The sequence below is a fragment of the Chrysemys picta genome, chromosome 11 (genome assembly GCF_011386835.1).
Source record: "Chrysemys picta bellii isolate R12L10 chromosome 11, ASM1138683v2, whole genome shotgun sequence".
Lineage (NCBI taxonomy): Eukaryota > Metazoa > Chordata > Testudines > Emydidae > Chrysemys > Chrysemys picta.
In genome coordinates, this window is record NC_088801.1 from 44,482,170 (window position 1) to 44,497,957 (window position 15,788).

The 15,788-nt window shown below is 40.3% G+C and overlaps 1 protein-coding gene across 12 annotated transcripts in view; it reads right to left on the reverse strand.

Annotated features, from left to right (window-relative positions):
- CCDC141 (coiled-coil domain containing 141) overlaps positions 1 to 15,788 on the reverse strand; it is a 147,789-nt gene that overhangs the window by 117,217 nt on the left and 14,784 nt on the right. For all 12 annotated transcript variants that reach the window (XR_010591332.1, XR_010591331.1, XM_065560825.1 and 9 more), the window contains one exon: positions 2,480 to 2,671. Coding sequence is in view for 10 of the 12 variants with exons in the window: in XM_065560825.1 (XP_065416897.1) it covers positions 2,480 to 2,671 (192 nt within the window). In the remaining 2 variants the exon portion in view is untranslated. The remainder of the gene's footprint in view (positions 1 to 2,479; positions 2,672 to 15,788) is intronic.

The following is a 15,788-nucleotide window of genomic DNA, read 5'->3' on the forward strand; positions in this document are numbered from 1 at the left end:
TAAAATCCAAATTCCAGCCATCTTTGGGGAAAACTTTGGAGGCAGATACAATCTTCAATCTGATTTTTTTGAAGATAAAAATTGGTAGTAAATTTAAACTCACTAATGTTAAAATAAAACATTAATAAACAAATTACAGTGAGGTCATAGCACCATGATCGTTAAGGTTGAGACTAGTTTACTGCTTAACAGCTGTTTTTTCTAAGGGCTCTAAAATCCAAATACTTTCTCAGATTGTCCTGAAAATTGCTGGGTCTCCTGGGGCTGCAGGGGAGAGTTAATGGTCCAAAATTGAGGTTATTTGATCTAGGGGTTCTGGAGATAGAGCCACCTAGTGTGATGTCAACATTTTACAGTTCTTATAACTTTTTGTACACAGTTGGTCAACTATGACTCTGAACTTCTCTAAACTGAAATCACCTGCTTAGGGCTGATCTCAGATACAGGAAGTCATATTTAAAAAGTTATTTAGGGTAAAAATTGGAATGAAGATGTTGCTCAAGCCAAGCTGACAAGCCATAGAAAGTGCTGATGTGTGCTTTAAGTTAGTATTTTGGGGGGGTTGTATAGGTGCCTTTGATGTTCTGGAAGGGTACGAGGCACTGCTGGTCAACCTTAACTGCATTAGCAAAGATTTGTGACAGTGAATTAACATTACAGCTTACATCAAGTTATTCTTTTGGTTAATTGTATATTCTAGTTCTGGTGTCATACTGTTCCTTCAGTGGGATAAATGCTTAGTTGTAATTATTAGAGCCATTACTATATCCTGACTCCAAACACCCCTGAACTTTGGATCAGCATCCAAACCCAGATCAGAATCTAAATTCTGCAGATGATTTCTATCCCTATAAGTGTGACCAGCATCCAGACCTGACCACATCAAACACTGGGTTGTTCAAAATCTAGACTTGAATTTTGCAGTTTTGTGCCATCTCTAGTAACGGGATTGCTAAATTAAGGAAGACCAAATCATGAAAGTTCACACTTGGACTTCAGTGTCATCAAGGATATTGAAACCTATGATGATATTTAAAAAATATGAAAATTAAGCTCTGCTTTGCTTGCCTATTCTCACATTCCAACCTCTTACTCATGATCTTTATCCTATACAACAAATCCATTATGCTTCAACATTTGGGATCTGAATTTGATTTTCATTAAAGAATATCCTAGAGATAATATTTGTGCTTTATCATAAGAAAGCAAAGATTTCACAGAATTGCATGTTGTCATTACAAGAAAAACATTTCAAAAATAAAATTCTAGTATTGTCGTTTAAGTCTATAGGACAATTGACATTTATGTCTAACCTAGGCATGACTAAACATAATGGGCCAGAGCATTGGCCCTGCTCCAGTTGCTTTATATTTTCCCATGGCCTAAAATTTTCCCACAGAGCAGCCTAAAAGGCAGCTCAACCAGTCTGTTAAGGATTTCCCCTGCATTGGGGAACACTATGGAGGTGGTGAGTTACCATAGTGGCTCCTATGCCAATCTCTTCCTGGCTCCTTGATGATAGGACTTGGCCTGGGCATCTGGCTGATCCCTGGCTGCTGGAATAGCTTGTCAATACTATTGGGAATCAGCAGAATTTGCCTCAGCTCTGCTGCTGTTCTAATTTCTACCAGCCCCAGGATCTGGGGTCCAAGAAGGTGGATTAAAACAACCCTTGTTCTCCCACTCCTGGTCTTGTGGCATGTGTAAACTCTTTGTTTCAAAGACTTGAGAGCCCCATGTAATTGTGCACTCCACTTTTGGGGCAAATCCAGCCCACTCCTCTGCAAAGGCAAGGGATAGTTGAATTCAGTGGGTTGTGCAGGGAGTGTACATACCCCTGGGGTTGGAGTCGTACCCTGCATGAGCTGCCTGTGCAGAAGCTAGTAGGGGTGGGACATACAGGGGCATGGGCAGGCTGGGAGAGGGATAAGACTGGGAGAATTGTTGTTAATCTCCTATCTTCCAGGAGTTGGACTCTGGTTTTGTGCGGCTGTGCATGCTTTTTGCATGCTTGCGCATGCGGTTCTTATTTGTCTGTGCTCAGATGGCTAGACAGGCAATGGTCTTATTTGCAAGCACAACTATGATAACTACACACACACACACATTTTAATGCACAGCCTTGAGTCATGGGTTTAAGAATTTGGCCCTCAAAGAGTCAAATAATTTGAATCTTAGACAATGAAAGAGATCTATTAGGTCATGTCCATGCCCAGTGCAGTATATAGGTACAGACTAATTTTTAATTTTTCATTACTACTACTTTTTTAAGTAACTCATTAGTAAGAGACATCACATCTTTACAGATATTCATTCTAAATGTTCTGCTCATTTTCATCCTGGAATACCCAAAAACAGGAATGCAGCTGATTTTTTTTCTTTAATTGGCCCTTTGCATCATCAGAAATAGAACGCAACAAATTCTTGGAGGAATTGGGATTTGTTTCAAATTAAACAGCATTTCATTTTAAATACAAACCTCCAGAGCATTTTCAAAAAATACTGCAGTAAGTTTCAGAAGTGCTCTTCGCTTCTCTAGCATAATGATGAGGGCATCCCAGGCATCTCCTAGAGTCTGTGCCATGGCATCATACACTTGGCTTTGCTCTTTGTTTTCCTCTGCAGTCTTGTCTGCTTCACGTAACAGGTCCCAGACTTGATCTTCCAAAGACTATACGTGGGGGAGGGGGGGGGAGATATAAACAAATTTGTTTTTTCTAAGCAGAATGCCAAATAGCACAATGATATTACTTCGGGATACATTTTCAGTCTATCTTTTCAGTTATCCACAACTCTCCTGCTATTGGCATATTTTCAACATAAACTATTAATAATAATGGAAGTGTGGCTATTCCTAGACAGTGTATCAAAAACTTACCCTTTGAATTCAGTTCTGTACTTTGACACACTCAAGCAATTTCATAAAATTTTGGTGAGAAACAGTTCTAGGGGGAATCCATCATTCTACATTTAAAATTTCCATTCAAATATGCTCAGGTACTTGAATGTAAATCTCTACTGAAGCTAGTACATGCTCATGTATTTTGGATATTCATTGTTAGAACATTATACAGCCAATCAACACATTCTCCTGCAATGCTGGAGGCCAGTAAAACAAACAAACCCAAATTAGAGCCTTAAAGATATAGCATACAACTCAAATGTAATTAATTCACAACACACCTAAAACGGAGGGGCTATATAGATTAAAACTATATATGTATTGTCTAAGGAAGGCCATAGATTACATACAATATTTCCAGCTCTGCCTGCCGCAGTGGTCAAGATGAACGACAAAATTACAATGTTCGGGTTATCACAAGAACAAGTCTAGAGTGTTTCATGCCCTTTACCATAAGAAAGGATAACTACTGTGCTATTTCTTGTTCATATTAAAATCTTCAGTGTGTCTAGAGAGTTGATTGTTTGTATTATACATGTTTTTCATCTCAGGTCTTTATCATGAGAATAGATTAATAAAGTGCCAATTTTTGCTGTTACAGGTATTATCACAAGAATGTATAATGAGAAGAGGAATCTATATAAGGCAAATTAAAATCTATAATAACTCATTCTCATGACACAGACTAATAAGAATGGAAGATAGGAGAACTTAAAATTCTCATGACGGAGATCAAACTGAGAATCAGAAATAATAGAAAACTAATTCATTATTGTGCTAAGCACAGGATCATAATCTCAAAAACCTCCCTAGATGCTACTCACATACTCTCTGTGAATGTGATCGTCTGAATCTGAATCAGGTGTTTCTCTCCTCACTGAAAGCAGGGCTTTGGGAAACACTTTAATACACAATGGAACCATTATTCCTGACTCAAAAATTTTTAAACAAAAACAAATATTTTAATCTATCTCAGCACAAGAGACTAAAGAAAAGATTAGTAATTTTTACTCCGTATTCAAAATAGGAACTACAAATAATCTGATATTGCAAAAATAAAATTATTAGACATAGGAATAGATCCAACAAACCCATTATTTGAAACAAATATTGCGCAATACATAGACAAGTGTGGTAAATAGCTTTGTTCTCAGCAGTATCTGTGTTAGCCTTATAGTAACAAACCCCTCTCAAAGGACATACAAGAAGTCAATCTTTTAAAGAACTATTTACATTTCCCATTTTATCTCCTGAATGATAGCACAGTACTGGGAATTGCATTCTAATATTGACTCTGAAAATGACTCCTTCTGTGCCATTGCGCAAATCCCCATCTTTTTCTCCTTAGTTTCTCCATCTACTGATAAAAGACCAAACCCTGAAGTTCACACTTACTCTTTATCTAAGCAGAAGCCCCACTGACTTCAATAGAGTTTTGCCTGAGTAAGAACAGAGATCCTGATGTCAATTACACCAATGTTACACATGTAACACTGCTGATATCGAAGGAGTAGTTCCTTAATGACACAGGTATGAGATCGGAATCAGGCTTGGAGTAAAAATTGAATAAGGCTTTGAGGATTCAACTTAATCATAATAATACTTCCTTTCTCTTCATTTCATTAATGCTTAGTTACCTACCTCACTGGGGTGCTGTGGGGACTAATCAGTTAACATTTGTGAAGTTCTATATTCAGTAAGTATTAAGTGCCATTATTATTAGTCGTAAAAAGAGAAGTACCGGCTCATCTCATGATAACTTTTACACCACAGAGATTTTAAGGCTGGATTATTAAATGAAACTTAGAAACCAGCTTCATCAAACTAATGTTAATGGTCAGGCTTAATGAGCCATTACCAAGCTCATGCAAATTTTAAAAGAAAATTCATCTTGCAAGACAATCTTCAGTGTGTGTGTGTTTTTTTTTTTTAACTGCTTTCTTTGTTTTCCTTTTATGGGCTTGCATCATTATTTCCTACATTATCTTTTTATAGTGGCGTAGCTATATAAATAATGTCTATGTATTCAATTTGCCTAGGCATATGCACAATCTGTACAAAGTCAAGGAGATACTCCTAAGTGTTCTATTCAGTCTAAAATATTAGCTGTCTTCTGAGTGTTAACCCCAGAATGCCACAGATGCTGGGCAAGTGCCAGGCCAATACATAATAAGAGAAGTTAGCTGGGTTCTTCAAGTCAAAAGGAAGAAGAGTAATTCCATACCAGAAACTTGTGGAACTGAGAGGCCAGAGTAGGGGGGAAGATGACAACATATGTGAATGATGGGAGTCGCAACTCCATATTCTTTCTTCACTGCTGAGGCTATTCAACCCTCAAGCTTGTGGCGTGACTGCTTTAATTATCTGGGAACAAAGTGATTAGTTTCTTCCCTCCCACTGGAGTTTGGGTGCTGTGGAGAGCATCCTCCCATCAGGTCTGCTGCTATGCAGGGAACCTCCCCATCTGCTCCTACTGATGGAGCTTTGAGAGTTCTCATGACCGAGGTCTGGAGAGAAACATCCTGCTCTCATCCTCCACCCCATGACAGCAGCACTTGGAAGGGCAGACTCAGAGAAGAGACTTACATTATATGTAGGGTGGGTTGAACATTTTCTGTCAAAACATTTTGATGGAAAATTGGGTTTTTGACAAAATGAAATTTTTCATGAAGTGTCAGCTTGCTACAAAAAATGTTGATTTTTTGTTGAAAAACTGAACACCCAAAATCAAAAATATTTTGATTTGAAAATGCTACCATGGTGCCTCCTGAGACCTGTAGCTTAGGAACCTCTTGACTTTTCTCCTCTATTGATAAGCCCCTTCATTTTCAGTTTAAACCGATTTTTACTGAAAAAATCCCATGTTTACAAAGTATTATTCCTTCCCCCCCGATATTCACCCTACTTTTTTCCAAAGAGTCAAAATTTTCTGCAGGAAAAATAACTATTTTCTGACAAACTATAGTACATGGCCCTTCCGCATCTCCACGGTGACAGCTGCAAAGTGTCTTTGGGACTCATGACCACTTTAAAATTCCCTCACTCTCAAGTAGAGAAATGTCAGGCAATGCATTGAACAGGCCTGTAAGTCAAGAAGAGGTAGTTTGAGAGGCCAGTTACCCCATTCAAGGTGTCCAGAATAATTCAAGTGGACAGTGGGTGAGAGGAAGATGGTCCCTGGGAACAGTTTGTGTCTGGGAGGGGGAAGATATAGGAAAAAGCTAGGCTATTGTTCCCTAAAGGGCCTGGACCCAGGAGCCTTCGAGAGTGGGAGGGGCAAGGCTCCTCTCTCTCCCAGCTGGCCCCAACAGGTGTGTGTTTGTTAGGCTCACGTGGGAAGAGGACTAGGTGTGTGAATCAAAAAGGAGGCTCCAAGCCCAATGAGGGAGAGCTTGCTACGAGGAGGACTCTTCCAGGACAAACACACAGATAAAGGGCTGTGGAAACCCTGAACTAATGGGGCGGGCCTGGGGGCTGTGGAGGCCAGGCCTTGAACCAAGCAATCCCAGAAAGGAGGGCTGTGGAAACCCTAAACCTAGGAGTGAACAAAAAGGAGGCTCTTTTGGGAGCTGGATCATGCTGAATAAAGTGGATCCCAGAAGAGGTGGAGTCTTGTTTTCAAGACTAGTGGCTGTGAGTAGATTATTTCCAGCAAGCTGCAGGGACACTGAGGATGGCATGGCAGTGGTGCACCATGCTGCAGAGGGGCATGCTCAGAAACTGAACCCCTCTAAAAGGCCACATTTGACAGCTGGGCTGGAAACAGTTATGACTTTACCATGCTTCCAAGTGGTGGTGAGGGAGTCCCTTGGAATAAGTAGGTAGCAGGCTCTATGGCTGCACAACCCTGTCCCACATGTAATTAAGTTGGCACCTACAGGGCACCTCATGCAGCCATCCATGGCACTGCTGGCTGGTCCCACCTCACTCTCCAGCTTTAAAGCTCCTGAACAGAGACTCCATAACTCTCTCATGACAATAACACCCTTCTGGGCTTGTTTCATTGGCACAATAGCATCCTGAAAGTCCAAACTAGTAGTGTCCAACAAATTAAGAATAATGAACACAATCTTCTGCCCCACCTGGGCTCCTCTTCAAACTTGGACTCCAAAATCTAAAGTAACCCTCTGCAAAGGATTCACCCCTACTTGGGCCCTGTGGAGTCCCTTTCCCACCCTTACAGAGTGGTGCCTTACAGGGCTCTCTCCTCTGAAGGTCTCCCCAAACTGTTAATCCGGAGGGCTTTTTCCTCCCTTTTGGCTGCCTGCCTGCCCTGCCTCCTCAGGGCTAGCCACAGGAGACACCGCTACCCCTCCCCCAGCTTTTTTCCTCAGCCAGATTAGCCTACCTCCCCATCTCCAGGGGATTCTGCAAATTTTTCCCAGGGAACTCCCTCCCTGCTTTCTCTTCTTCCTGTCTCTTTATCGGGCCCTGGTGTCCTCTATCCAACTCCACTGGGAAGCACTTAACTGATCATTCGTCCGAGTCCCCCGTACAGACCATGTTCAGTTCTACATGGAGCACTGCAGTGGATCACAGGGAAATTTCCACTGGTCATAGCTCTCTACATACACATACACACACACACACCACCCCCCGCTCTAATCCAGCCCCTCACATACCAGCCAAGTTACCAATGTGGGTCCTTGGTTAGGTTAATTTCAGGCATCCCTGGCATTCATAGTAAAAGATTAAGCATACTGAAGGCAAGCTTGCATTATTAATGTAGTCACTTTACCAGTGTTATATAATGCTGGTAAAATCAGTGGTTAAATTCATTTTGTGTTTATTTCTTTCTAATGATGCTAATTATTCTAATACATTTGTTTCTCAGCTTTTGCATGCTGAATACTAATGGACAATTTTTTTTAATTGAAACCATTTGCCAATAGGTAAATGGGCACACTTGACTATTATACGCTTCTCTCTTTAGATAGAACAGTTTATGCATTCAATAAATATATTTTAGTCTGCCAATTTGTTTCTAATGCCAGCTGTTCCAGTTATCATTCATTACATTTCACAGACAGAGTAAAGATAGAATCTGGCATTTATGTTCCTTCAAAAACAGACCTAGATATTGATTCTCAAAAACTATCTTGAAACCACAGCTGGTCTGTTCTCGTGGTGATTTTACAAGGCCATCCCAGTAAAAGTATAATATAAAAATTTGGAGCCTTTTGTTACCGTGAATACACATGCCAGGACAATTCATTCCTATTTCAGACTAGCACTAATTAAAGAGAAAGTTGCAAGTACTTATACAGGTTGTGCTGCTGTTCTGTGTAGTGCTAAATTTCACCTAAATAATAGATGCTTAGTCCGAAAGCCCCAAAAGTATTTAAGTTCCTAATTTCCTAATGGGGCAAAAATACCTGTGAGGATCTGGGCCTAAACTAACTATACAGGGTAACATAACATTGAATGCCCAGAAACTGATGTGCCTATGGCCACAGTTTAAATACTGCCCTCCTCTTTCAGCTAACTCAACAAATTCAGAGCAATAATAGACTATGGTTTAACACTCAAGCTCTTTTATTCTGGGGGGAGGGGGGAATGGTTCTAGGGTCATGAGCCAAAAAATAAGACATGAATAAGAAACTGGAGAAAAAATGGTTTTTACTCATCCTTGCCATGGGCTCAGTTACTGCTAAGTGACCGAACGTGAGGAGGACACGGGAGGGGGAAAAATCAGCCAAAAGGAGACATTTCATTTAAAGATTGGATTGGTGTCCATCCCTCCCTTCTTATCAGCTCAAACCCAGCCACCAGAAAATAACTGACGCATCCTACAAATAGATTATTCAGGTACGGTAATTGGATTGTCCATGTGCAGCACCTCCGTTTTAACAATAATTAAGTAAAAGTCTCTCTGCTAATATCACCGTGCACTTTCCCTTGTAAAATGTTTAAACGTATAATCAGAATGCTACAGAATTTGATTCTAGTTAATTGTGTGTTCCCCCTGCCCCAAAGATTCCTGCTTCTTTAAGCAGTAACAGAGCCATGTACAGTACAGCACAGTCGGTAAATCAATTGCAGGACTGTAATATTTGGGATTTGATACCAAGGGTGAGATCCTCACACTCCTCCCTTTACACAGAAAAAAGGGCTGGAGCTGCATAAAAGGTCCCTGAGAGCCCTGTATCCAACCAAGGGAGCATTCCCCTAGTGCAGGATGGAAGACTAAAAGCCTTCAGGCTGCTTCCTGAGGATGCCCTTGCAAGCCCTGGCCTGTGGGGCATGCTGAGGGTGAGAGGGGGGGTAACCAGGTCAGGGCCATCACATGAAGCACTGTGGAGGTTCTAGGCAGCACTGTAGCTCATAGAGCAGCCCTGGGAGCTGTAACTGGGCCCCAGGGCTGTCCAAGTTACTCAAAGAGAGGGTGTCTCTCCAGCCCCCAGCTTGGCCCGGGATCAGGAAGGTGCAAAAATGGCTTAAATCAACTATAGTCCTCCTCCCTCTTGGCTGAGAGTTCTGGGCTGCATCTTAAAGATGCACCACAGACACTCACCCCCAAAAATGTTTACTACGCCAAATATTGTATGAAACTTTGTGTGATTCCTTGCTACTTCTGTAAATTAGATTTCATATTGCAAAATAACTTCTCCCCTATTTCTAAGCAGGCATTATGTGATGGGGCCTGTAGTCTCCAAAGGATACATCTCTCTATTAAAGATGCCATTAAGCTTGTTGAGATTTTTACATAAGTTTTTTTTTCCTGGCATAAACTATCTGATTTCAGCAAAATTGCACAGAAAATGCAGTCATATTTTTGTAGCAAACAGTGGCTTTAGTGACATGTTCTATTCTCCTTTCTCCTGCATTTAAAGAATGCATATACAGAGACCGGTACATTTGTGGTAAAATTTTGGAGGAGACATGGTTACAGTATCACAGTTCAGGAAACTATTACAAAATTAAAGAAAAATGTGTATCGTAAGTACCAAACTACCTGGGCAGAACAAGATCTCTGAAAGTTCCCTCATAACTTCATGTTGTACCTCATGGATAGTCAACAACTACTCCTCTACCCCATTCATGCCGATTGTCCTGTAGTTTCAGGCTCCTTCCAGTTTTGTTTTTTCTATCCATATCTTACAGCTTGGGCGGGAACAGGATTTGCTGCTTCCCATTTCTCTTCGCCTCATTGAAATACACTAAACAGGTGTTCTGGAGACCCACCCCCCACTGCAAGATTATCTGTCTGAACCTTTGTTTCCCTGAAATTTTGTCACAGATCTCCTCTTTTTACCAGTCTCCTATAACATCTATCTGCTATCAAGTCTCAGAAGGCCTGGTCTTGCAAACACTGGATTCAACTGGAGATTTTGCATTAATTTCAGTTGGCAAAAGTGTTCATCTGGGTCCCTTCACTTGCATGCACACAGCCAAGAATATCACAAGTTATTTACATAATTTAAAAAAAATCAACAATATAATTAGGATCCACAACTGGCATGATTAATGTACTCATTATGGCCCAATCCTGCTCTAGTCAAAGTCAATAGGACTTTTTGTTGCTTAATTCAATGGGAGTAGGATTGGGCTGTTATTTTTCTCCTATTAAAGAAGCACACTCTCAGGCTAGGTGAAAGGGCCTCACGCTGTAGCTGACAACTCCTCTGCTTCTTTCCACAGCTCATGAGATATTTGTCAGATAATATAGACTACTAATAGAAGTGAAGACAAGTTCCTTCCTGGCTCCACAGCCAAGGGAGCTGCTTTGCTTTAACCTTTCTACAGCATATTTGAGAAATCATTCCAATATATCAAAGCAGCACTGGAATGAAAAGTTAATTTTAAATGCATTTTTAAATGTACATTTGTGTTGCTTTCGAACCAAGAGGTTGTTTAGATCCAAGAGGAACTGAATTACTTTTACTATGTCAGAATAGCTGGTTCGAGCTGCCTAAACAACCTATCCACAAGACCAGGAGTTCTCAATTCTCATGTGTTTGCATGTCTGTGTTAGAGCTACAGAAGTCAGAAATATTTTCGAATTTTACCAAACGTATAAAGGCGCAGTAAAAAAAAAAAAAAGTGTTTAATACATTGCATTTAACTCATCTTGGATAACGAAAATAGCCTAGAAAGTTTTGTTTTCCTTGTGGTGGCAAAATTTCACTCTGGAGCTAATTAGTAGTAGCCTTAACACAGGAACCAAAGATGGAATGGGCAGGAGAATAAATCACCCATTCCCTCTAAAATTGGTCACAAGAGTATAATGTTGAGGACAGAGTGGAGGGACAATGTGGGAGAGGATATGCAGTACTGCTGCCTATGCCATACCTGTTCTGTTGATAGAGGATTATTATTTGTTTACAATAGTATCCACTTTCCAAACACTGTAAAAAGCAACAGAGGGTCCTGTGGCATCTTTAAGACTAACAGAAGTATTGGGAGCGTAAGCTTTCGTGGGTGAGAACCTCACTTCTTGCATCTGAAGAAGTGAGAACCTCACTTCTTGCATCTGAAGAAGTGAGGTTCTTACCCACGAAAGCTTACGCTCCCAATACTTCTGTTAGTCTTAAAGGTGCCACAGGACCCTCTGTTGCTTTTTACAGATTCAGACTAACACAGCTACCCCTCTAATACTTTCCAAACACTAAGGAGGATTGTCTCTGTACTGCAAAGCTCATAATCTAAGTATTGCTTAGAGGATGTTAAGTCTCCTGGACTTTCAGTCCAAAATCTTTCATGAGCACTAAATTTACTAAAATAATATTACAGAATTAAAAGAAGAACCCGTCTGAATTCTTGTGATCATGCACAGAAACCTCCATTTTGCTACATGGTCATTAGTCAGGTGAAATGTAATGATTGCACAAAAATTTCCTGTTTGCATGTTGTGAATAAGGCTGAAAAAAAACCCTATATTTTTACTTTGCAGAATTTAGCAAAAATTAATGTTTAGCAGCTCATGCAAATCCCTCCCCCAGTATTTGACAAGTCAGCATGCAGCCCAAGCCCAGCCAAACATCTGGTCAAAAAGCTTCTTAAGGTGGAAGGGAACTACTCCTCCTGTTTCAGAGTAGCAGCCCTGTTAGTCTGTATCTGCAAAAAGAACAGGAGTACTTGTGGCACCTTAGAGACTAACACATTTATTAGCGCATAAGCTTTTGTTAGTCTCTAAGGTGCCACAAGTACTCCTGTTCTTTTTACTCCTCCTGTGCCTCCATTGTCCGATCTGTAGGTCTCTTACTTCTAGGTATGGTAGAGCATTTTAATACCCTGCAACATTTAGCCCGCTGGCGATCTGCCACAAATGGAGATGCCTAGGACAATGCTTTACTGCTCCCAGAAGTTGTAATGACTTCATTTAAAACCATGTGATTATTCATTTTCCTTCTGTAAAACATCTGTCAGCAATCTTTCCCTCCCACCATGAAAGTTTTGATTGCTGGTTGCCCACCAAATAGAAGCTTCTTCCACAGGGATGAGGAGCAGTTTAAAATTACGGCTAACTTCATAAAATCCCAATTGGCAGAGCCTGCTGACAGGGAATATGATGAGTCAGCACAGCCCCATCTGCCCTGGGTAAAGAGAGAAAGTAGTTGCAACTTTGTACAACTACAGCCTTCCACTGTCAGGCGTCCTGCTCCTGGGGACCTGTGTCTGAGCTTACTCTGGAAGAAACCAGAAAAAACCCTAGGCTGAACCTGGTCCTGGTGCTTTTCCACCTTCATGTTAGTGGAGTAGCTATGAATAGTGATTAATCAAAATCCTAGGTACAACCTCAAGTAGACACCTGGGGGGAGGGATCCAGCACCTGAGGTGGGGAATGGATGACATTAAAATATCTTTGCCTAGCATGTATCCCTGCATATGCCACTGGAGTACCCTGTTCTCAGTTACCAGGTTTACCTGCTGATTCCAAAGCCAATCGGGTATACTAATATTTACTCACCAGCCTCTGTATTACGTCTTTTAATATATTAGAGCAAAGCAACTAGTTGGGTATGTGAAGAAACAGTGTAGCTTGAGGCAATATCATGCATCAATTATTTAGATAGTTCCTAGGTTTTTTTTTAAACAAGCTTTAGTGCAGTAATGAGCATTTTGTTTCCACTATGAGTAGCATTAGCAATATTGTGTGTTTTGGAAGGGCTGGAGGAAGAGAAGGTGAGTTTAGGAAAAGTGTGGAGAGCTGTTATTAAATACTAGTATATATAACAAATACATTCTGATTTCATAATAGCTGTTTCAATATTACTAGTTTAAAAAGTTTATGGGAAGATAAGTAGTAACAGAAGGGAATATTATATATTTCCTTTTTATCCAACATAATATGCTCTCCTGCACAGCCATTTTCTAAGAATGGTAGCATTTATTACCCAGCATAAAGTTTTGCTAACATTCTGGATCAGCTCTCTAACTAATGTAGTGTAATAAGAATTAAATGAACATTGGGTATTCATGGTTTCTGTACTAATTTAACATCTTGCGATATTAAAGTACTAGTTGAAAGAGCAGGCATGATTTAAAACTACAAGTAAAATATTATTTTCAAAACATCTATCTATGCGGTAAACCCATGCACATACATTGCTTTGACATTAAAAGTCAGAATTTGCAACAAACCCTACACAATTGCCATAGTTATATCTCATTCTAAATACTTCATTGGGAAAAAAACTGTGGCAGTTGAGATACATACTGTGGAAACTGATGTTTTAAAAGTGATGACTGATGCATTTTATGTTTTGGACTAAAACAAGAAAACCTGAAATAAGGGTAGTAGGGCAAGAGGAGGCCTCTCTTTCAGAAGTTTCTTTTATGGTTTTCTCCCTTCCAGTCACATAAATCGTGTCACCCAGTGGGATTCGAATCAATAGGTAGGACTACAAATAATTGGCTTAATCAGCAGCAAGGGAGATTTAGGTTAGATATTAGGAAACACTTTGTATCTAGGAGGATAATTAAGCATCAGAATAGGCTTCCAAGTTCCAATAGGTGGAATCCCCATCAGCAGAGGTTTTTAAGAACAGGTTAGACAAACACCTGTCAGGGATGGTCTAAATATACTTTGTCCTGTCTCCATTCAGGGGGTTGAACTAGATGACCTCTTGAGGTCTCTTCCAGCCCTACATTTCTGTGATTCTATGTATAGTCAACTTGATTTTAGGTCAGCCTCAGCATGTTAAAGGGAAGCTCCAAATATTAACAACTTTTCTGATGACTTTAGACAGACAAGGTGAATATTTAGTGTAGGCCCCTTTTTTCTAAAAAGGCTTTTCACAAATCTAATTAGCTCAGTAGTTTAAAATATGTAATTAATAAGCAAGAGGTGACTGCATGCCAAATTTGTTTAATTGTCCAAGTGAGTAAAATATGAAAATGTTTGAAAGGGAGAGTATAAATGGTTAAAAGTAAATGAAAAAATTAAAAAACAAACAAAAAAACCCTCTCTGATGTTTAAATAACCCAAGGTGGTGGTAGTAACAGAGAAAAAAGTTTTGAAATATATGGTATTGTAATACTGACTTATAGAATCAGATTTATTGGGACACAGCAAGTACCAACTCCAGCACATACAGGCAGGACTGAACTTTCTGCTAACTCCCTCTTCCCTGCTCCCAGGTCAGAACAGCAGCATACAAGACAACAACTTAACACTAAGATATAGCATATCAGCTGGTGGAAGTGCTGTCTATATTAAACATTATAGCCTCCCCCAGTTATATAAGAATCTAAACAATAATTCCTAGGAAGCCAAGTAGTCTGCCATCCACACAGGTTTCCATATTGATCTCCTCACTTGAGACCTATGTTCAGTCATGGACACTTCACTCGTAGTTGGATATAGATTATCAGCGAGTGCAGCATTCATGTCCTCTATGTCAGCCTATCTGTGGTGGACAGTCAGTCTGTTGAAGATGGAAGTGTGTTGAGGTCCTGAAAATACCATGGCAATTCCTCCTTCACAGGCAATCTCCCTTTACAATCCACAGAAACCTGTTGTGGTACTTCCAAATCCTCTTCTGCATCCCTCTGGGATACTTATTGAGCTTCCTCAGTGTTTACCTCCCCTTTCTTTCAACGAATCTGTGCCTCAGTTCTCAATGCACTACAAAGGGGGGACTTCTTGCTTTTTATATCATATTATTTTTGCGTATTACCTTCGTGGGGGTATAGACATTACAAGTAGGATTAATGCATGCAACAATTTACAATCATTTTATAGAACCTAAACACATCCTTACAAGTTTAACACTTATCTTGAACAATACTAATATAGAGGTGAGCTCGTCTGGTTTCCAGCTATGAATTTGTCAGTTCTCAGCTGATGCCTACAGCCTTGGAAAGAGCTGGCACCTGGTCTCCAGCACCATGCACCCGATCATATTTCCCAAATTCTTCATTATAACAGGAGAATACACTGCCAGGTATTCTAATAGCTTCTTTTCGTTGCCTTCTATGGCTGCTTCCGTCAAGTCAACCCCTAACTCTTTTACTCATTGGGCTCCTTTACAACTATTGATCTCTGCAGTACAATTTTTCTTTCTTTTTCAGCACTGGATTATTCTCCATGGATCAGACTTATTTCAGATCCTGGGTCCAACAGCATTGTGGTTTTCCAGCTGTCAATGTCTCCAGACAAACGACAACAGGCAACTGAGCAGCTCTTCACAGGGGCCATTTTAATAGCTGCAGATGGTGGCCTTATTTCATTAACAGCTTCTAGTTTGGCTTGGTGTGGCTTCTGCTTGTGCAATTCCATCTCCAATGACCTTTTCCTCCATATTGCCTGGGACCCACTCGAGAAACAGTCTCCCTCATATGACCCAGAAGACATCTGTGAATAGCTTAGACCCGTGCCTTGAAATTTCTTAGCTACTTCCCTAACAATAATTGCTTGAAGTGCTGCATCTGGTATAAAGGA